This window comes from Battus philenor, unplaced genomic scaffold, assembly GCF_028537555.1.
Source record: "Battus philenor isolate CCGP_79_NKW_IND1 unplaced genomic scaffold, ilBatPhil1.0.hap1 SCAF_2, whole genome shotgun sequence".
Classification (NCBI taxonomy): domain Eukaryota; kingdom Metazoa; phylum Arthropoda; class Insecta; order Lepidoptera; family Papilionidae; genus Battus; species Battus philenor.
The window spans coordinates 4582127-4600707 of NW_027181682.1; the positions used below are offsets into that span (position 1 = coordinate 4582127).

The window sequence follows — 18581 nt, forward strand, 5'->3', positions numbered from 1 at the left end:
GTTTGTGTTTACATATCATAAACATGTATTGCAAACATTGTTATATAATCAGAGTGAACATAGAGATAACATAATGATTGTTAATTACCTTTTGCATAGACGCATAAATTAAACGTTTAAGATATGAGTATACAACTAAACTGTGATATCATTTATGTTATTATTTCAATGCTACATGAATAAAAATTGACAACTCATTTGACAGTAATAGCTTTAATTTCAATCACCCTATATAAAGTGATCACTTCAAAATAAATAATACTTCTATTGGATTAAGAGCAAAAGAAAAGGCACCAATTTCTAGCATTAGAAAATCTGCAGGGATAGCAAATAAATATTCGTTTTCTTCTTCTTCTTTTCAGTCGTTAGAAGCCCCCTGCATAGCTTCGACTACCACCAAAGTTCGTTACGACAACCTGTCTTATGGTGCACGCAGCCAAACTTCTCGCGTGCTTAACTGTGTCAACGGCCCACTTAGCGGGGTACCTACCCACGTTCTTTCGGACCCCTAACGATCATAGGTTGCACCAGCGATGTACCACTTAAGACGAGGAATTCTTCAAAATACATTGGTGACCTTTGTTCTTATGTAGTCTCATTGGTGATTCGAATTCGCAGCGAAGTTTCGTGCATCCAGTGCTCTCTGGGTTACCTTAGGCTTTCTTTTGAGACCAATCCACACACACACATACACACCCACTTTTGAGGTCTGAGATGCATACGTAATCACTGGAAACAAACTTCGACTTCAAACATTTCAGAAATTTGGACAAAATTTTTTTTAGAGAATTTCAATATGTATTATATAATTATAAAAACGGTAATTAATTTTACCGTAAAATAATACTTGGTTTAATAACTTGAAATCGTTTTGTCTTATTATAATATTATAAAGTTACTTATTATTTCTGATAACATTAATTTTTGGATAGGGAGCCACGTATATTTATTGATAGCAAATAAGCTATACCTTACCTTAAAACCTTTTACACCTATCAAAAATTATTTCAAAGGTTAAAGACCGTAATGAAGTTAAAACCTTACTTAACTTTCGTTGCAGTTGGCATTAATTATCCTGTTTACCCTTACTTGAAGTTAACACTTGAAGCTATTAAATATAAATCATTAATATACATGCAAATGTGTAACCATTGTACATTTAATTCATTTGCAACATGCATTGCCATTTACGTCGAGAACAATAGGAAATTACGCTACTGTTGTACATATAAATATTATAGTAAACGGTTATATAATTATTTGTGTTATTAGAAATTTATACGGGTTTATTACGAACATAATAGCTTATATTGTTATAAAAAATCGGTAAAAAAAAACTATTCAACTCAAATTCTTCAAATAAAAATCTGGTGGAAACCTCACGTATTTTGAATATACAAAATATACATTATGCACAGCAGTACATTTCTCCCGTTAGACGTCCCCGGTTGGTATTGACCCTGTGATTTAAAATATGACATGATGGAAGCGGCCTACATCCAGCATCTTTCTACAACCTTAACAAAGTCGTCTCTCCACTTTGTGAGTGGGCCTCCTTGAGTGGGTTTTCCAGAACCTTAAAGCCCAAGCTGCTATCTGTTCTAAGCACTATGTAGGTTGCCCGCTGCCAATTAAACTTGCCAAACCAAAGTTACCAGGAGCATCTGCATATTCGATCTAACGAAACGACTCTACATTACATATATGCATTGTACTTACATGTTTTGGAGTCTTACGTATAAAACGACTTAATAAGACCAAAAATTAACAAATCACCTATTTGTAAATTTTAATATACATCTAGAGCAAGCAGGTAATAAAATTGTAAATAATCCAAAAATTAACATATAAATAAGTTGCCTGTAATGGTCTCTTATGAATTTAGGCAAAAAAAATGAAGCGACTCCAGTCTAAATAAACTTGGAAGCGATTGAGCTTATTTACTGTGAGAAATTCAAGGCGCCTTAAATAAATTAATTGAATAAAGTATATAAAAGTCAATTAACCACTTTTAATACAATTAAAACAATTAAATCTTATATTAAGACACACTGCAACAGTGGTTCCGAGCACCGTTGGATTCTAACCTATCTTCACGAGGAAAGTTGCGATAAGATGCGAAAATTTACCATATCATATTTATTAGTAAATTTTTACCCATCGTGTTCATATGCATGTGTGTTTTTTGTTGTGTGTATGCGAATACCCAGCTGTAGCCCATAGGGCTATCATCAAAATTTCCAGTCGCTGAATGTAAATATCAAAATCCAAATAGCGTTTGTTAAAGACATACGTCATATATTCACGATTCAATGCAGCAAAATACGCGTAGTTGATAGTAAACTCAATTGTAATTATTATTGAGTCATTCGATTTGATAGCGCTGTAGCTAATCAAAATTATTGGTCTAGTGAGACGTCAGAAATTGTTTCAAGGTGACGAGGTTGCGACATCGTTTTGTTAAAGGCATCTATTGCTTCCAATAACCCGAATGGTTTACTCCCTTTATCACTAAGTTATACGAAAAATATTTTAAATACTAGAAGAGGTCGTGACAAAAATGCTTGGTTATAGGTGTAAAATCTTTAAAGGAGTGAATGAATGTATAGCTCCTGATACCTGTTTTTAATTATCCTCCAGTACAAAGTATGCAAATACAGATAGTACACAAAAATTTAATTTATTTTGCACTAATCCGAATTATGGAATAGCCTCTTCTTTCTTCTTTTTACTGTATTATGGTTACGGTTTTAATCACTTGCTCTACGAATAAACTTCACAATTGCGATGCACGAAATAATATATATATACTAGCTGATCGCGCAAACGTTGTTTTGCAAAAAAAATATTTTTAATTTTCAATTTAAAAATAAGGGTTGATCGTAGAGGGGTGCAAATTTAGGGTTGTATGTATTTTTGTATGTTGTATCATAAAAAAAAATAAAAACAAAAAATTTCGTCAAAAAAATAAAAAAAATTTTAAGGGTGAACAACCCTTATCACTCAGGGGTATGAAAAATAGATAGTAGCCGATTCTCAGACCTACTAAATACGCATATAAAATTTGGTAAAAATCGGTCAAGCCGTTTCAGAGGAGTTCAAGTTTGAACACCGTGACACGAGAATTTTATATATTAGATAACTGTGCGACATTGTGCACAATAGAGCTGTAGCTTGTGAAATAAACAATCTCATTAGGCGACGTGTGCACCACGCTATTTTCATTTTTACGAAAAATGCCTATCGACCTGCTGTACACGCGTTCGCTATTTTAAGACAAAAATATCTGGACGTGCCACGAACCTTTTTTTAGCACAAGTGGTTAATAGTTCCAAAACCTTTGATTTTTCAATAGCGTGTACCATATATTATGTGGCAGCAAATAGCCTATTCTTCAATACATTCACCTCTTCAAAGCTGACACCTATTTTTAGGATAAGTGGTTAATAGTTCGAAAACCTTTGATTTTTCGATAGCGTGTACCATATATTATTTGGCAGCAAATAGCCTATTCTTCAATACATTCACCTTTTCAAGGCTGACACCTATAATAAATCATTTATACCTACCGGTTCAAATATAGTTAATCATTAGCTTTTCATTCCTGCTCGGTGTTTGGATATCAATATTTATTTTCAGATATCTTTAGATTCTGAATAACTTAGCTAAAAGTATTGGTTATACTATTGTTATAGCTATACTGAACCTTAGAAAAGCGAGCGCTAACAGCAAACTGACGGAATGGACTGGCCGACACCCTCCTTTCTCTCGCTGCGCATCTGGACTAAGGTATAGCGATTTCGATAACACTACAGCCTTGAAGATAATGAGATTTCGATTAATGTATGGTGTACACCGTCCAAAAATGAATTGTTTTAAAAGATAATAAACAGCGTAATGATTATATAGTAAGAAAAATCGTTTTAAAATTCGAATTATCACATATGCCTGTTAATGTAAATTTTTTTCGGTATCATAACTAAATTTTTTGCTGTGAAATTACATACAGATATATACATATATATATACACACATATATATAGTATATTCACACTTTTAAGCCGATCACCTTGCACATGGTTATAATAAGGGTAAAGAAATAATATCAATTCAGTTTAAAGATAGTGATTTATTCATTACAGAATCTATACAGTACGTACCGAATACAAAAACATCAACGATTTTGAGAAAAAAATAAAGTGTCAGCTGACAATAAGTGATAGTTTTATGCCAATCAATCGTAATAAGCGGCGCGTTTGAAACCAGAAAAGGCATTCGCATCCGCAAACGAAACATAAAACAGCGACTCCTGGTAACAATATCAATATCAGTCCATACTTAAGGCCTAAGTGAGGCTTAGAATATTTTATTTCGCTTTGTAACTGATTAAGGTAACTATTAACAAATAAATAGGGTAACTTAAGAACTAAGCAGACAACAAACGAGACGAAGTTTTAGCTTGATGTGCCCCCAGCCTAAATTATTTTACGGAGGTTGCGTACGATGTTTTAACCGATTGAAGTTAAATTTGAATTATTTACATTGTTTTATGTTATTCTAATGTAAAATGTATTATTAGTTTCTATATCTCAACTATTTTAGAGAAGTAAAACTACGCAACTATGGGGGCCGGTCATAAAATACGTTAACCAAAATTTCACTTCTCTAAACCCCCCCCCCCCTGCACCCGATGTCACACCATGTTATACTTTTGGCGATCCCCTTGGAAAAATTACTTCACAAAGAGAGGGGGGGGGGGTACTGTATAATCATACAAAATATAGATCATTTCAAATAATTTCTTTTAAAAAAAATAGATATATGAACCAATAAAATAAATATCTGAAATTAAAATAAATCTTTATTACCTAAGCTGTTTCCAGGGGTCTCTTAATATTCTATGATATCTATAATCAGCATTGTTGTATTTTAACGATGATCGTCATGTTTTCTTCATCACGTCACGTTCTTGTCACACTTAGCGGCCTCTACCTTCTTCAGAAAGAAAATATTTTATGAACGGCCCCATATTAAAACATTTAGACTTCAAGATGGCGATAATACTACATAAATAGTTATCTAGTGCTAAGCACATGTTCAAGGGTGTTACTACCAAGGCGTGTTCGAATTAAAGTTAACATCTACAATTTTACGGGGGGGCTATTGATAGATAAATATAATTTTCGGTGTAAGCAACCTCCGTAAGGGTTGTGACACACCGAGGTACTACACCGCATTGCCCGCGCTGTGCATTCCGCCGTTGGCGCTCAGTGGAATGGTGTTGAACTCGTCTTCGAGGTCCTCTGTTTTCCTGTTACGATAAAATTTCTCATTAGATTTATTATTACATTTTCAATTAAAAGGTAAATGAACTTAATATTCATATATTGAAATTCAATGTAACTCAATGTTATGATACATATTAAATGTTACATAAGAGGTTTTACATGGGGTTTAAGACGTAATTGCAGCTTTCTAATGGTTGGACAAAATTTAAAATTCAGATAATTGTACCCCGTATTCATCTTAACAAGAACATAAAGGAAATGGATATATCTTTTTGTAGCTTGTGTTCACTTAGTCATAATCATTTGAGACGTAAGACGTCGTCCACTACTGAACATATGCCGGGCCCAGATTCAAGCACACTAGCACGTCCACCTCCTAGGTGGACAAATGACCTAAAGAAAAAACTTGATACAAGCAGTTACCTGCCGCTTCTATAGGCAACTTTTTAAAATTGAAATCGTAGTTTGATGAATGTAATAAAAATTGTTTAATATTTAGATATTATTGGTTTATCATAGGCATCAACAAAAATATCTATTGGGGGGACAAACTATAATCCCCACGCTTGGCAGTCGGATTGGCGAACGCACTCTGGTATTATGATAGTGGATGCTACTGCCTTGCCTGCTGCCCATCGTCTGGAAACTTGTAAGCAGTGGCCATTCTATATAATTAATGCACAAAGTGTGAATTATATAAGATTGTACCCTGGGAATGTATTGCGACCTACGATCGTGTTCAATACTCTACCCCTGGACTTCCACTGCTCGCTGACCTTATTTATTTTCATTTGACACTACATACGTTATGGGTACGTCCAAAACAAATAATAAACAAATATAATACGTATTTCAACGTGATCACTTTCTTTATTGATAAAATTTCTTAATGGTCAATTATTATTTACAAAAATTGATTTACTATTTCGTACACCTATGAGTTAAAAATATGATTATATTATTATTATATAATTTGTAATACACGTAATTTAGGTTTTCGATTACCTGGAAGTAAATGAGATATATAGAAATAACCCACTAAAGCTTTGACATGCCTTTTTTTGGGTTTAATAAATGTCAAAATGTTTACAGCTAAGATAAGGTGTTCTAATTTTTTCTGTGGTTAGTATGGGAAAAGAAAAGCTCTATTTATTCTTCATAAGGAAATCTATTTGTATAGTCTTGCGCTAAGCGACGCATTTTTACTGAAGATTCTATCACAAGAGATGCCATGTTATAACAATAAAATTTTATTCATGCATACAATAGAGTTCACATTGTAGCAGCAATCAGTAGTAAATCGTAAACTTCCTGCAATTTTATGATGATATGTCACAGATGCAGGGGCAGCGGGATAAGGACAGAACTATGTTTCCAATAAGCGAGAGAGAGAGAGCAAGAATAAACGCAAAACAAAAGAATAATACGCAATAAACATTTATCGCAGTAAATGTGGAAATTATACATAATGCAAGACCCAATTCACTGAATAATTTCAAAATTTTTGTATTGAGTAATTTAAACATACGATGTTTATTAGAAACTATTGAATTTGGCGTTTAATATATTTTTAAATAAAGGATATAAATCTGTTGTCGCATATAGTAAAACTACATTTAGATTTATTTCTACTCTCTAGGTTCACTCTTTTCATCTCATTTGCAATAGACATTATATAGGATGAATGGAAAGGGACATAAAAGTTTTACAGGGGTAAATGTATAGCACATTTATCAGCAAATAGCTTTAAAGCTTAACATCTATTTCCAATCACCCTATGTAAAGTAATCACTGTGAATTATGTTACGTTAATTAATTTTTTCTATTGGAATGCAACAGGCCAATAACATCTAGCAGTACAAAATCTGCAACGTCAGTGTGTAAATAATTTATTTTAGTTTAGAGTAATCCAAATTTTGTAAACATTTCATTATATTATCACTTCGTTTTTTTGTATCACCTTATATATTTATCTGTTTCGTACTAAGATTAATAAAATATTTGTGTACCTTATAATATTGTTTTGACAGATAATGAATATAAATAAACACATCTCGATTTATCTATTCTATGTTTAATCATAAGTCAACATCTGTGGAAAATATTTTATGTTCTTATAAAAGCCTTCACTTTATTCATGTAATGCAGAGTATTAAAAAAATAAAAATGGGCAAAGGAAAAAGGAAATTTCTGATATGGGAGTATTTATAAATTACCTCCTCATTCTTCTTGTCTGCAAGAAAAACATCAGGCCAGCGACTCAACTATGAATAAAAATGAATGTTAAAGTTAACATTTTGGGATGTTATACGTACCGTTTTCTATACTTGTATATAATGAGAACGATGAACGCATTGCCAATAAATAGGGCCGCTATCAACAGCGACGGGATGACGATGTCTGCAACAGACAGGGTTTTTTCAATACGAAAAAATATTATTAAAATTATCTCAATATTGTTAATTTTAATGTTGATTATCTAATTTAAATACTGCTGTAAGTGTTGGAAAAAAATTTAACTATTCGTAATTTTTTTCCAGTATTTCATGTAATAATATATCTGTTTTTTAGCTCTTTTAAAATCTCATAGTCTTGAACACTGGAAGCAATGTCATCTTCTGACACAAAAATAAAATTGTCCTTTTGGACAAACGTAATTTTTATTAATTTCTTTAGTTTTTACAACAGAAATTAATAAAAAATACGTTTTTAACATAAATTGATAATTACATTATAGAAACATAATAAATTTAATTTTTAATTTTCAATGTGAAATAAGTTACGACTTTGGCCTTATCTTTGATTTCCTTCACGGATCACATACGGCCTTTATTCGATAATTAAAAGAGCATTCTACACAGATATTACTTTTTATTTTTTAACAGCTTTTATCATTGAATACTGGCTGAAAAAATGCAAGGTCTCTCTGTTTTGAAAAAAGAACTCACCGACAATCATGTTTGCCTCGTTGTGCGGCAGCTTTGTATCTTTATCAGGACTGTCCGAAGTTGAATCGTTCGCGACGACTTTATTGGTCGTCTCTTCTGCAACAATATACATATGTCATACAAATTAAACAAAATCAAGCTCTGAAATGAATTAAATACAAGCTGGAGTATTATTTGATAGACTAATTAATAATGCGTTTAAATATTAACAATTAAATACATTAATAAAGTAAGTACAGCTTTTGAACAGTAGTATTGATTCTAAATGTAAAATAATAAAAAGTAAATACTTTATTTAACCCTTTATTATATGATAATAATTTATTTTGTTATTATTTTATAATTAATATTATTAATATTTTTTGTATAACAAAGAGTAAATGTTGACAATAATGTTATTGGGCAAATATTTATCGAGACATACATCAAATGTATCAGATCCGTATAGTTTCTATTACAATGTGTTATAAAAATGCATTATTTTCGTAGAATTATGTCTTGCGGTATTATACTATAGGGCAGTTCCGCCGCAATTAATTCTAATTTTTTTACAAAATAAAGCTTTCCGAGCTATTTATAACTTAAAAGCTAGAAATTCCGTGAGATTTGTTAAATAAAATTAGTAAAAAAAATTGTATTCTAACTGTTGCTTTTTAAGACATACTTAAAAATAAACTATTAATGCGCCAAAATTTATATACATATATTAAAAATAGTACAATAAACATGATAAATACAAGAAATAAAAGTAAACTCGTAAAGCCTACATTTTGTCTTCAAAAAGTTAACAATTCCTCATTAGTTTGGGTGTAGGCATATCATAAAGTTTCACAAGACATCTTAGGCGTTCCTTTTCTTAATTTTAAATAAAAAGAATAGAAATAGATTATTAAATAAATCTTGTTATAGCAATTAAAAAGTTTTAGTCGAAACGTGTGCGAAACTAGGCTTGTTGACTCATTTACATGGTTGATATTATAATGTATACATTAAAAATTGATAAACTACATTTAAAAAGAGCAACTGTTGGTTTTCTGGCCGGCCATTCTTAACAGATCAGTATTTCGAGCCTATGGTAACTTACTACTCATAATGTTAAGTTTGTTTACACTTTTTAGAAGCCTTTTATAGAAAATTTGTAACTGCTTGCAAAAGGTAGTCGTTGAGTGTTTGAGGCATCAATTTTAGAAAACCCATATTAATCACAAGAACAACTGTATTTCGCCTTATCACGTGTTGCAAAATATGATCATTTATTTGCGAACCAGAAAATAGCAAAACCATTGTTGGTTTTTAAAAAAGAACAACAATAAACAATATGTTTATGAACGCGAATTGATTATTCGTAACTAAGACGGGGCTTGATAGTTAGCTAGTAAATAGAATATAATACAATAGTACTAAATCGTGTTAGGGACGACTTATTAACAACTGAATAACGTGAACATAAACTTTGATTCTCAATAAACGTTCTGATGGTCCTATGTCACGTATGTTCGTCCTTTTGAAACCAAATATAAGTATTCAAAACTATAAAGGATAATACAATCATAATGTACATATAATTTTCATTTTTAAAAATATGCAAATGCCTACAATTTTTCACCTAATTCTTTGTTCTCATTTCAACACTCGGAACAAACAGAATAAAACAAACCCAACACAAGTTTTAGAAACGTATCCTCAGTTCCTTATTTCGTTTTTCCAGCCGTGTAAAAACAAACAGCCGTGAAAGAAAAATCTCAGAGCCCTCTCACTTTTGAAGAAGCGCTTGCTTTATCACGCAGAATTAATAGCGTCTAGAGAATATCGTGAAAGAAACCACAACCAGGTCGTACGTAGTTATAAAAGATTATATTCCAGCTGTGAAGTTGAGCTAAACCTAATTAATTCTTGAGCTATTTAATAAATAACAGAGATGTATTTAAAATTGAAATATCGATGCGGAAATATAATTATTATTTCTTAATAGTTTAAATTATTTGTTTCCTTATAAGTGTAAAACAACAAATTCACAGTCGAACAATAGAGTACTGAGTACATATATGTAGTCTTATATATATGTATAATTCCCACTATGTGAGTATTAATTATATGGGACTTTCATTGCTCACATACAAGTTTCAAGAAGATGAACAGCATCTTCCACACTGCGATCGCCTGCCAAGAGTGACGATAATGTTTATACATAGAAAAGTTATTTTATTATCTTATATGCCCCTGTACATGTCATTGGTGAAGAACTATGCCTTATAGTGGACATCTATGGGCTGAAACTACGACACTGAAGTTTATATAAAACATTGTTAGTTATAAAAAATTAGCATTTTATGTATACAATTTAAAAAATAAAAGTTATTTATTTTAAAAGAATTATGCATTATTTTAAGTCATATTTTATTACATAAACAATAAATATATAATCTTCATTCTAAAATTGAAAACCTTCTCAGTTAATTTTAACCTGATTATTACAGCTTCGAAATCACTACTTAATCTTACGTAAATTCGCAAGATAATAGCCGTGTGAAATATTTGTAAATCTTTGTTAGTCTAATATGATAAATATAATAAACGTATCAGTCGTTTCTTAATTGTATATAAGATTAATAACGCTAATTCGTACGCAACGATTCCGTGAAACATAGGGTAGGGGGCCGTTAAGACACGAGCCTGTTTTGGATTTGTAGATGATAGATATACATGTCGATTTTAATTCCAAACATATATTAGTTTTCGCAATATGTTTCGCAGATTGTTAGCATATGCAATATTTTGCATTGAAATAGATGCTTAGAAAAAATGCGGCCTCCCGTAAATTCGTACATCGCAGTCTTTATCCACAAGATCCTGATAAGTGTTTTTGCAACTTTTTGAACAAACATTTATGGCTGTAATAAAATACAAATATGTAATCTATATACAGGGTTGTTGTTATAAGTGTAAAAGCTTTAAGAGGCTCATTTGATGGAAATAATGTATGGTACTCTCTATCCTAAAATCAATAATTTGAATAAATAATAAATAAAGCAAGAATAAGCATTATCGAAATTCGAATTACTACGCATTATAATTAATTGTTGTTTACTTCTTTTTTATATTATCTGTCCCTGCAGAATTTAGTGATATAAGTACCTGTCGCATTCAAATAAAAATATTTCTTATTTCCAAGATATAGAAAAATTTAATTCAACGCTGAGAAAACGCAAACCTATCTCTTCTCTGCCAACAAGTGTTCACTACCTCCACTTTTCCGAACTGTTCCTGTACATTTGGCACACTACCTTCACCTCTTTGACCATTACGCCGACGCTAAATTACGAAAACTACCTTGAGACTATAGCTAAATTAGCTAGTAAAAAGCTGAGGTATTTTACACCGGAACAGTTGGTTACTCTGTATCAAGCACAGATCCGGTTATTTCGAAATACTGCTCTCATCTTTGGGATGGTTCGGCTAAATAGAAGCTCGAAGCTCTTGAGTCGATAGAACGGCGTGATGATAATGAGTTAGTTTCTACGAAACTTCTCAGCTTTAACCACCGTTGACGAGTAGCCAGTCCGTTAATTTTCTACAGGATTAATTTTGAGGACTGCCGTACAGGACTCTCCGACCTTATCCTACCATCCTCGTTACTCTATAGGACAAGTAGGAGGCCCACTACCACCTTTACACGGTAGGGGTACCCTTGGAGGCGTACTACGCGTTTTGATTCTACGTTTCAGATCCGCCACACAACGAGTATGAAAAAAAAATCTGCCGGCTTCCTCATTTCCTGAGAAATATAACCCAGGTCTCTTTAAGGTCAGAGTGAACAGGTACTAACTGAGTCTGCGCGCTTCACCTTCGACCACATCTACACAGCTTTCTATAAAGCGAGTTGATGGTCAAAGACGGACTAGTTAAAAAAAATAGAATGTTATTGGAAATAAGTGTAAAATCTTTTTGCTAACTAATAATCACTTTAAAGTCCAAAAGTGATGACTCTGAAATACGTAATATTTATTTAGTGAAATGGATTGATCGCATCATGAACAACCATTTATGGCATGTCTTAATAATGATCGAACTGATAATCAAAAACTTGTAAACTGTTATTTAATTTGACCTGAATAAACTTTCAGACCGGTACCAGGGTATCATAAAACTAACGACGTCGATCCAAGGACGCTCAGTCGCAACAAAGGCACGCGACGGTTGGGTAACGCTGTCACGTGATTAAATAAAATATCAACCACAAGCACAAAGTAATTAAAAACGCAGAGAGCTATCGCTACTGTAATCAGACGAGGTATTATGGAACGAATTCAACCGGGCCTGAACTTTTCAAGCCGACACAGGTCGCAAAATAAGGGCGCCGACAGACGCAGCGCTGCGAAGTGGTCGCGACTACATTTAACGAGTTTAATTATCGCGGAGTCGTGCATTAATGAGACTGGTAGTGTCGAGATTAATTTGTATCACGTAAAACATGCGTTTACCTATTTTTACGAACGTCAGATAAAAAGTAGTCTGAATTTGTGGACATCTCTATTTTTAATTTCATTAACTTAAAAACTAACTTCTAACGATTAATCACAACACATGTCTTAAATCAAAAACTAATGGGCTTTAATTCTAAGACAAATTACGAAGCACCCTATGTTTCATATACGACCGCTAGGGGTGTGATCCCCTATAGAGAATATTAAATAATTATTAACGAGTATGTTTATGGCAAAGACCAGCAATTGCAGTGAAGGGCGTTTGTCCACGAGGTGGACAGACGGTCCTATTGAAAACCTATTGGGGAGGCCTATGCCCAACAGTGGACATCCTATGGCTGATATAATGTTGATTTTTTATTAACACTTTTTACACTTTGTATAGCGGCAAACTTATTGCCTTACAGATATTCTCTAGCAGACAACTTAGCGTGGTACAGAGATAACAAAGCAAGTGTTTAAAAGTCGGATTTGAAAAATAGTATAAGCTTGTAAAACACTATGTAAGTATATTATAATACATATGAAACGAGAAGCCATTAGTAGTTGTACAGTGTTTTTTTTCTTTACAAAATATCGATAACTCGATGGACATTTTTTGTTAAGTATTTAGCATTAATCGATAAAAAATATGTATACGGTACATCACTAAAGTGTCGACTTTTACTCGTGCTCCCATGAATTATTACTTTCACGTTAAGTTGACGACGGTGGCGACGGCCGGATCTTTTGTGTAATTGCTTGTAAGCCGGAAACGGGCGTAAAAGTCGCCAAAAATGACAATTGTTATGCCATAACCGTAATATGGCACAGATAAATAATAACGATAAGAATTAGTGCCAGAAATGAAAATTATAAAAATCGTTGGTATATTTGAATATAAAATTTGGCTTTAATAAACGTAAATGAATAAAATTGCGCAGTGGAAGAAGACTGAAACTTGCGATCGCAGTAGGTAGCGAGTTCGATTCCCGGGATACAATCTTATATAATTCACACTTTGTGCATTAATTATGTAGAATTGCCACTGCTCATAAACATGTTTCACTCCGCGATCGCCACCCCTTTGCCAAGCGTGGCAATTACGGTATGTCTTCCCATAGATATTTTTGGAGAAAGCCTATGCGAAATCAGTGATATAATCAGTAATATAAAAACTATAAATATCGTAGGTATTAAATAAATATCATGGAAATTGGTGGCATTAAATAAATGTAAAATTTATGAAAAAGATAAAAATTAATTGCATCAAATGCTAAATAAAAATATAAAATTGGTTACAAACATGAAAATAAAGGAAATTAAAAATATTCAGTCAAAATGATGAAAGATAAAATGCATTAATTAAAAACAATAAAATTGGTGGCCATAAATTGAAATAAAAAAAAGTTAGAGAAAAATTGAAAACTATTCGTATTTTATGAAAAAACATAAAAATTGTAATAAAAGAAAACTATAAAAAAAAACATTTCGTTCATTTACAGATTATATCCAAAACTGTATTCAAAAATAAAAAAATATCTCTCCTCCCTTATGTAATGTTTAATCAAAACAGTTTAATCAAGGCGCAATACATTTATGATATCTTGAACCAAATTAAAAACACTGAGTTAGGTATGTTTTTATTTTTAATTAATAAAAAGGCAAGAGTAGAGCTGTGGGGTGACTTCGCCGCGGCTTACACGGTTGTACAGCGTTACGAATGCTGGGGAATTCGAATTTTAAATTATCTTGTAATCCGATTCCAACTTTGAATTAATTTTTTTAGCAATCCGTACAGTGATCAGAGATATTTTTTTTCAAACATCTTTAGGTGCGGTACGTCTTTTTCATTATTACTTTTAATTAATTGCAATTTACACTTTAGATTTTAAATTCACTTATTACTTAAAGACTATTTGTTAATAAGGCTGAAGATCACCCAAAGAGCAATGATCAGAAATGAAAAGATCCACAGAAGAATTAGGGTACGGACGTAGACCGAAAGATTCTTGAGTGGTGACAAGAATCCGGTAGACCGACGAAATGTCACGGGATGTCGCTATATGCGTTCAGCGCAAGACTGGTCTTCGTGATCTTTGAGGGAGACCTATACATTGTTGTAGCCAGTCTAGCTGCCAATATCTTATACCGATGCGTTCACAATACTAACACCATTAACAAATCAATAAATCAAATTTCATTTCATTTGTTATTCAGTGAAAACATCACGAGCGTATAAGCACAAACGAGATAATACCTCCAAAGGACGCTAACGGTCAGTATACACTGACTGTGTACAACGATAAGGTCAATTTAATTTAACAGGATTACACCGAAACAATGGACGGGCTAATTTGTGAATAACGCCTATTGATGGAACACAATAGACACACAGGACATCCTGCAATGATGGCATAAAGATAAAATAAAAAAATCTAACGGTTTTTTTTATCTGTAATAAAATACTTCATATATTAAATACACACATTAATAGATAGATAAGTTGTTATTTTATAAAGGCTATCTCAATAGACAACGCTGAGTCGGCCATATTGTTTTGTATAAAATAAGAAATTTTTCCCTCTTAAATACGAAGTACCGCATACGAATTCAACACGCGTGAGATTTAAATTAAAAGATGGTTCGCCTCGTTTTTATTGTTACCTTTATTAAATAGGTCGTCAATTAGAACCAGTCCAAAAATATGTAAATATGTTAAATATTTTCGTTCTAAAAAAATTTCTTTAATATTCTTAAAATAGTTTATCATTGAAAGGACTGTAATAACACAGGATTGGTAATTGGTATAAAAATTTTTAAGGGGGTGATTGTAGAAGACCGTCGTTTCAGCCCATAGACACCCACTGCAAGACCTATAATATTAATATATATAATCTTTCTCCAAACATACAGAATTGCCACACTTGGCAAGTGGGTTGATGATCACGGTGTAATATTATGGTACGCAGATACCGCTGCTGCCCATCCCTGGGAACCTTGTTTGTGAGCAGTGGCAATCCCAAATAATTAATGCACAACGTGTGAATATATAAGATAACATCCCGGGGATTTGCGATGACTTACCACTGCTATGTATAAGCTAATTTACTGTTAATTATGTTTAGCACTCGTAATGCAAATTAATGGAACGTAATGATAAAATAGTAAGAAAAAGCATTTCCAAAACTCGTTTTACTATTTGTTAAAATGATTTATTATTTACTATCTGTCCTTGCATACAGTTCTATTGTTTCTGAAGATGTTAATGCTGTTAGCCTTAAGGCTTTTACAGCTTCATCGGTACTGAGTTCACGGAGCGGAAGGGTCCGTGAACTAGATCCTTGCATACAGTATGTCTACTGCTAGAATTTATTGGTTCGTCGCATTCTAATAAAGTTTCAGAGTGATCGCTTTATGGAGATAAATTGGGAATAGGTCTGAAAACTTTCAAGCTTTTTGCTGAGAAATGAACTATTCATTCACCAAATTAAAGTTTCAACAACTATAACAAATCATCCTGTTGTACGTAGCCTGAGTAAGGAGTCTACTTTATTTCAACTTGGTCGTCAACCAGAGCTTTCTCCAAAATGTATTTTCTTTCTTTTTTATATACATTGGTATCATTTTAATATTACGTTACATTACTCTCCCAATATATTATCAGATAGTTCTCTGTCTTTTAAGTCTTAATGCCTTTTAAGACAAGCAAGAATGGAAATCAAAATAAGCACACACTCTCGCGGGACTAAAGTCACAAAATATCACATAATCGATTTAAATAGTTTCAAAACGTAAGATATCTTGAACACTACGAAAAGAAAGCATTATAACCTTGATATAAACACCAAAATCCAGTATTTTGTTTATATTTACACATACACATTGCTTGTTCAAGATCGTCAGATCAACTATATCAATAGATTGCATTTTTTGTAAAATAATTCGTTGCGTTCTTATATTTTCATGTAACCATTTAAATAACCTACAAAAACAATGGTTAATGTGCTTTATTATTTACAAAAATACAGATTAGTCGATAAATAAAGTGAACATAATATACAATAATAAAGAAAAAAGTTTTTTTTAAAAAATAAATAATTACTGTAATAATTTATTGTGTCGTCACAATTTAACTTCTTGTATTAGTAATGTAAATTACTACATTTTATATATATCATATAAATATTATTATTCTTATGCTCTAAATTAAAGCAAAAACTACTCATACATTAATGATTGCAATAAGGAAGGAAGAAAATTAAACCATCGCTTTATGTTATTATAGTTAAAAAGAAACTATACTAGAATACTTTAAAAATGAACACTAAACAAACTAGACAGAAACAAACTTTACGCTTAAAATGTAAACGTTGAAGTAATATGTACAAAGTGGCGAAGTTCGAAGTGTACTTTGAAAGAAAAGTAATGTACTTAATGAGTTGCCGAAACGACGCTTTTGGCACCGAACTAAAATTAAAATATCTGGAAAGCAGCTGACGCCACGTTTGACGCATGTTTATATTTTTTGAAGACAGTCTTTACACTACTAAATCTTTCAAATATGTTTAATATTACACCAGATTTAATACTACGTCGCCATTGATATGCTACTATCGTATTGTTTCAATGCGTAACGAGATAAGAAATTGTAATTTAAACATGTACAATTTAGAATGTTTAAGCTATTATTAACTAAATGGCACGATGTAGATTGATATTTTTTTTTAAACCAACATGTGAAATTTATTTAAATAATCCTAATTTTTATTAAAAAGAACGTGAGCTCACCTAATACTCGTAACGAATAATAAATATCACTATGAAAATCACTTAAATATAAAATACTAAGTAGTGAAAAATTATTAGCGACACTCCAATAAATATATTTTTGGATACAAACTCACTTCGTGTGCTGACACGTGGTTTCTTTGCCCGAATAATACAGATAAGTACGACGTACGAAGGCGCCAGAGCGACTGACCACGGAATAGACGAATACAGACGGTATATCCCTGTATTTACCGAAACGCGGTTGAACCAAAAGCCCTTTCCTAAACGATGAAAATAATAATCTTACGCTGTATACAAAAATACACCTTATGGCCAAGAATTAAAATTCAATTTATACTTTGTAATATTGCACTCGCTAGTATGTCTCCATCACACTCTTTCTATATTTCCGTTACAGTTACGCGAATGAGATAGATATAGACCGATATGTGCATGTGAGTATATTCGTTTTAATAGTGAATTACTTCCGAAGACATATCACATCAAACTTTTATATTTGTCAAAAAATATATATAATTGTATCAATTGTTGTGAGTTTTTATCACTAAATATCATATTTAAAAAATCATCAGAGACAATGCATCGTAAATATGTGACATTAAATGAGAAGCTATATTAATTATCTATATTATTTTAATATAGTAGACAATTCAATAGTTTTCTGTGAATAATTTTCCTAAAATTTAACTGTTTTGTTAATATCTTTCGCATTATTATATTTATTCTTATTTCGCTTAATGCATTCTTGTCAATAATAATATTGTTTCAGCCAGGTTCACTCCCTTTCTCAACCCTCGCTCTCTCGGTTCCCCTTTACTAGGAGTCTTGTCTTGCGTCTAGTAAAATTTTATAAATATTTTTAACGTTTTTATCCAAGAATCATAATATTTTTAATGCTCCGAATATATTCTGTCATCTCTGTCTCTTTTTATTAGTGTTTAGATAAAACTTTAGACTTATATAGGATACTGAATTCTTTTAAGACTTTTTTTACCCATTTTTCCATAAACAACTCAAATAATTATTAGTAATTAAACCAACTATCCTCTAGTAGTAGCCAAGCAGTTAATTGTTCATAGATTTAGCAA

At 32.0% G+C, this 18581-nt stretch overlaps 2 protein-coding genes across 2 annotated transcripts in view; both read right to left on the reverse strand.

Moving 5' to 3' along the window:
- LOC137922426 (NADH dehydrogenase [ubiquinone] flavoprotein 1, mitochondrial-like) overlaps positions 1-18581 on the reverse strand; it is a 486084-nt gene that overhangs the window by 246758 nt on the left and 220745 nt on the right. The window lies entirely within an intron of this gene.
- The window catches only part of LOC137921886 (uncharacterized), a 127458-nt gene continuing 112986 nt past the window's right edge, over positions 4110-18581 (reverse strand). The window contains exons 11-13 of the mRNA XM_068764669.1: positions 8237-8332; positions 7604-7688; positions 4110-5311 (exon numbers count right to left, since the gene is read on the reverse strand). Of these exons, the coding sequence (XP_068620770.1) occupies positions 5227-5311; positions 7604-7688; positions 8237-8332 (266 nt within the window). The 3' untranslated portion in view covers positions 4110-5226. The remainder of the gene's footprint in view (positions 5312-7603; positions 7689-8236; positions 8333-18581) is intronic.